General features: G+C 52.5%; 2 protein-coding genes across 2 annotated transcripts in view; both read right to left on the bottom strand.

Moving 5' to 3' along the window:
* The window catches only part of MONBRDRAFT_5500 (uncharacterized protein), a gene marked incomplete at both ends in the record, with an annotated part of 9,316 nt that extends 8,949 nt beyond the window's left edge, over positions 1 to 367 (bottom strand). Inside the window, 2 exons of the mRNA XM_001742433.1 lie at positions 35 to 135; positions 299 to 367. Of these exons, the coding sequence (XP_001742485.1) occupies positions 35 to 135; positions 299 to 367 (170 nt within the window). The remainder of the gene's footprint in view (positions 1 to 34; positions 136 to 298) is intronic.
* Positions 368 to 4,785: 4,418 nt separating this feature from the next.
* MONBRDRAFT_31084 (uncharacterized protein) overlaps positions 4,786 to 5,093 on the bottom strand; it is a gene marked incomplete at its 3' end in the record, with an annotated part of 7,595 nt that continues 7,287 nt past the window's right edge. The window contains exon 13 of the mRNA XM_001742432.1: positions 4,786 to 4,965. Coding sequence (XP_001742484.1) covers positions 4,786 to 4,965 — 180 coding nt within the window. The remainder of the gene's footprint in view (positions 4,966 to 5,093) is intronic.

The following is a 5,093-nucleotide window of genomic DNA, read 5'->3' as shown; positions in this document are numbered from 1 at the left end:
AAACCAACAAAAAAGGGCTCGACAATCGACTCACCCTAAATTGATCGGCAGGGGAACACCTGGTGGAGGTCGAAGGGCATGGAAGGAGCGATGATGGCGCCTGCGTGCTCGCAGCCGAAGGCGATGGGGCTCTTTCTGCGGTCACGGGCGGTTGGGCACTGGCGGCAACGTCGGCAACTTCATCTGCCACGGTCGTTGAAGCTGTGGCAACAGATCGGGTCCCTATTGGAAGCCGCAATCAGAGCGTGCGCCTAATGAGGCTGGCTAGAAAGTGGGCCACATCACACGCGGAGCCCACCTTGAATGGGAAAGAAGGTGTCGATAGTTGCTGCACGTCGTCGTTGTTGACCATCGCAGGCCATGGCATGGCGGTCTCTTGGCATGGTCAGATCTGCTCAGGGTTGGCAAGGTATCCCTTTGGCAGCTGGCTTTGATGCGCGAAAGAGATGAACAAAATTGGAAAAAAAAAATGAAATTGTCAACCAGAAGTAATATACTTTCAACCCCTTTATCTCATGTTGAGATTTGAATTATTGAAGCCCTCAAAAATGGCCTGAACTTATTCAGAATAGCAACAAAGATATACAAATATTTCGAGCCCCATCATGACAAAGAATACCTTTTATGAATCAAGTCAGAACGTAAATTTGGGCAAAAGCAATTCAAAAAGGTATTCTACAGAATACAGGGGATCGAATATGTCAAAGTACATGACATTTCCTCCCGAGGGTAATTGCCCCAAGCCCTTTTCCATCCTCCTTTTTTTCTCAATACTCCCACTCAACAACTTTCAATTCCTTTTCCATACCTACTACATTCCTCTTCCCATTCCTTTTCCTATTTTATTCTCATGATGTTAATTATCCCTTTCACCATCTCCTGACCCCTTCTCCGCTCCTTCACTTCTTCCTCCTTTCCTCCGTGCCCCCTTTTCGTCTCTTCCTCTTTCATCCGATCAATGCCCTTTCATTTTCACCCATGCTTTTTGTTTTGTTTCCTCGCTTCGCCGTCTGCTTGTCCCACTGCTCATGCTGTTCGCCACTCGCTCGCTCCCATCTCTTTCAATCCTTCTCCTTCGTTCAATATCTTCCGTTGACCTTTCCTATCCATCTCCTCTCTTGCCCCATCTCGCACCTTTTTTTTTATTTTTTATTTTATTTTTTTTTAATTTTTTACCTTCCCGCTCGTCCCACCCGCCACCTGTTGCGCTTCCCCTCTCCAAATCTCTCTTCTCCTGAAAGTCGACTTTCCAAATCGATCGTCTTTCCCTCTACTCTTGCTGCTCTTTCAATCACACATTTTGCCAAACGCTGCCTCCCCGTCCTGCTCTCTCAAATTCCTCTGCTTTGCATACTTCCTAATTTTTACCTGACTGCCGCATCTTCATCTTCCTTTCCGCCGCTTTGTTGCTCAATTCCTACTTCACGCCCAATGATCCTGTACCGTCCTCACGCCACCTGCTTTTCTTTCTCTCAACTTGTATCCTTGCACGCGTTTCAAACCTTTGCTTCTTCGCCTTGATATTATATATTGATGTCTTTCAACGATCCTTTCACCAACGCATTAGCGGTTAGCCTCCGATCGTGTCGCTGTTAGCGGTTGCGCCAAACCCACATGACAATAAACATCCTGAAAGTTTCGATTGAGTATCAACGGCACAGCGCACCAAAAGCTCAAACGTTGACTAATTAATGGCCACCAAAAAAAAAAAAAAAAAAGCCAAAATTTAACAAATGCGAGCGACGGGCCATTCACGAAGAGCAAATGGCAGGCGGGCCCTCGGTCGCAATTTTTGGCGCAAATCAAAACAAAGCTCACCACGCATTCTTCACACGCTTTCAGTGCTCACTAGGCTGTCCTGATCCGTCTGCAACCATCCATTGACCCGCCAGCCCGACCAGGCAGTACCCCCTTCGAAGCGGCTCAAACAAAGCAAAAGGCGCGTCTGGGCTCCTTGGCCAACACCAAATGGCAGCCGGGCCCCTGGTCACAATTTTCAGCCCACGTCACAACAAAGGTCACCTCGCATTCTTCACATGCTTCCGCTGCTCAATATGGAGTCCTCATCCACCGTTGGCCGCCCTGTGACCTGCCAGCCCCATCATTAGTACCCCCCTCAAAGCCAAAAAAAAACCAAAGGCGCGCCTTGACTCCTCATCCAACACCAGATGGCAGCCGGCCTCTTGGTCAAGGTTTTCGGCGCACGTCAAAACAAAGCTCACCTCGCATTCTTCACACGCGTCCGCTGCTCACTGTGGAGTCCTCATCCACCGGCAGCCGCCCTGTGACCCGCCAGCCCCACCATTAGTACCCCCCTCAAAGTGGTTCAAACCAAGAAGAGAAAAAAAAGGCGCGCCTCAACACCAAATGGCAGCCGGGCCTGTGGTCACAATTTTCGGCGCACATCAAAACAAAGCTCACCTCACGTTCTTCACACGCGTCCGCTGTTCAATATGGAGTCCTCATCCACCGTTGGCCGCCCCGTGACCCGACAGCCCCATCATTAGTACCCCCCTCAAATCGGCTCAAAAAAAAAAAAACGGCGCGCTCCTCAGCCAACACCAAATGGCAGCCGGCCTCCTGGTCACACCTTTCGGCGCACGTCAAAACAAAGCTCACCACGCATTCTTCGCACGCTTCCGCTGCTCACTGTGGAGTCCTCATCCATCGTTGGCCGCCTTGTGACCCGCCAGCCCCACCATTAGCACCCCCCTCAACGGCCAAAAAAAAAACCAAAGGCGCGCCTTGGCTCCTCATCCAACACCAAATGGCAGCCGGGACCCTGGTCACAATTTTCGGCGCACGTCACAACAAAGCTCACCTCGCATTCTTCACACGCTTCCGCTGCTCACTGTAGAGTCCTCATCCACCGTCAGCCGCCCTGTGACACGCCAGCCTCATCATTAGCACCCCCCTGGAGGCCAAAAAAAAAACAAAGGCGCGCCTTGGCTCCTCAGCCAACACCAAATGGCAGCCGGGCCCCTGGTCACACCTTTCGGCGCACGTCAAAACAAAGCTCACCACGCATTCTTCGCACGCTTCCGCTGCTCACTGTGGAGTCCTCATCCATCGTTGGCCGCCTTGTGACCCGCCAGCCCCACCATTAGCACCCCGCTCAACGGCCAAAAAAAAAACCAAAGGCGCGCCTTGGCTCCTTGGCCAACACCAAATGGCAGCCGGACCCCTGGTCACAATTTTCGGCGCACGTCACAACAAAGCTCACCTCGCGTTCTTCACACGCTTCCGCTGCTCACTGTTAAGTCCCCATCCACCGTCCGCCGCCCTGTGACCCGCCAGCCCCACCATTAGTACCCCCCTCAAGGGCAAAAAAAAACAAAAAAGGCGCATCCCTGCTCCTCAACCAACACCAAATGGCAGCCGGGCCCTTGGTCACAATTTTCGACGCACGTCAAAACAAATCTCACCTCGCATTCTTCACGCGCTTCCGCTGTTCGACATGGAGTCCTCGTCCACCAGCGGCTACCCTGTGACACAGCACTACCGTCAGAAACGCCCGGCGATTCGCGCGTCAAAAATCGCAAAAATCACTCTTGCTCTTGACTCTGGCAGCGGGCAACATGGATAGCATCTTCAAAAGCGGGCCTAAGATCGGTTTCTCACCTGCATTTGAGCGGGAGTGCTTCGTGCCGGATCTGACCAGGCTCCGTGGCTCTTGGGCCTAGCTAGCGCGTCCATCAGCGCACGAGCGGTTGCGGCTCTTCGTGGGTCAGATCGAGGAATTGTCTTGACAACAAATGGCAGCCCAACACGAGATCAGCAAGAATGGTAAATCCATGACGGTCACGCGGCAATGTCGTTTGGCCACCCGTTCATCCATGACGTCGCTTGCACCTCGGCAGCACTTGCCCGTCGCGCCACAACGACGACAACGCACCACCGCGCGCCCCGCCCATGGCCCGCTTCATCGTGTGTCAGTGAGAAAAAAAAAAAAAATGAAGCCAAAAGCAAAGGGAAGGATATAGAGGCAAGAGGTTAATGAAGCAAAGATTCATTTTATTGAAGCAAATCATAGCCAGTCAAAGTAAAAAGATGCAGTCGATTTAGCAGTTATTGAAGATAATAAAGATGATGACATTCTGACATTCGGTTCTGTGCTGCTTCTCTAAAGAGCTTCCTGTGTGTGTTTAGCGAAAACTGTCGGGGCCGACTTGGGCTTCCGCCGCACTGGGGAGCAGGATCCTCGCACTTTCAAACACAAATTCCACAAGACGGCAATGCCCACGCCCTGGAAATGGACAAGGACCGGACGAGTACAGCCACTTGACAAACAAGTCGCGCGTATCGAAATCCTTCAATGTCATTTCCTTCAAGTTGTAGCCCATCCGCTGGGCCAGGTCGCGCAGCCCCTGATGACAGTCCGAATAAAGGAGGATACAGCTCAGGCCCGAATTCAGCCCCTGGGACTGCCTGCAACGGTGATCCCATGTATCCCATCCACGAATCTTCCTTGGCATTCCACAAGCGTAGCAACAGGCTCTGTCGGGGTATGCGAGGTGCACTGAACAATCACTTGTCTCGTGTCCTCCGAAGTGACACCGCTCACAAACACGATTGCATACGCATCGATGCCCGGCCTTCAGGACGGGTTTCGCCTGTCGAATGGTACATCGCATGCAGTAATCATCCATCAACTTCAGAACGCTAATAAACTTTTCAGCCGCCGCGTGGTTCATCAGATATTTTTTTTCTGTCCCCGATTTCGGCCGAAATATTGGCGCGACGTTGTGCCGATTCGGTGGCGTAGCCGCAGCAGATGCCGTGGCTTCAGAAAGAGTGGTAGCAGTAGCGGCAACGGTAGCGGTGCGCGTGCCACTCGATGCTGCTCGTTTTGCTGCGGGAAGAGGCGACTCCGCTGCTTGAACCGCTGTTGAAGAAGCAGCAGCTGTGCACGTGACGTCCGATGCCGCTCGCTTGGATGTTGAGGAAGCAGGGCTGGTAGCGATGCTGTTGCCATCGTCATGATCGTCAGACCCAGGGGTACATGTACTTTCAGTAGCCAGCGGCACTCGCTTACGCCGCAGTGTACCCGAGGCTGAGCTTGCAGCCGATCGCGCCGGAGTGGTGGTTGAACC

This window comes from Monosiga brevicollis, genomic scaffold (assembly GCF_000002865.3).
Source record: "Monosiga brevicollis MX1 MONBRscaffold_2 genomic scaffold, whole genome shotgun sequence".
In the NCBI taxonomy this organism is placed as follows: domain Eukaryota; class Choanoflagellata; order Craspedida; family Salpingoecidae; genus Monosiga; species Monosiga brevicollis.
Note: the sequence above shows the minus strand (reverse complement) of the source record. Positions and strands in the feature narration are given on the sequence as shown.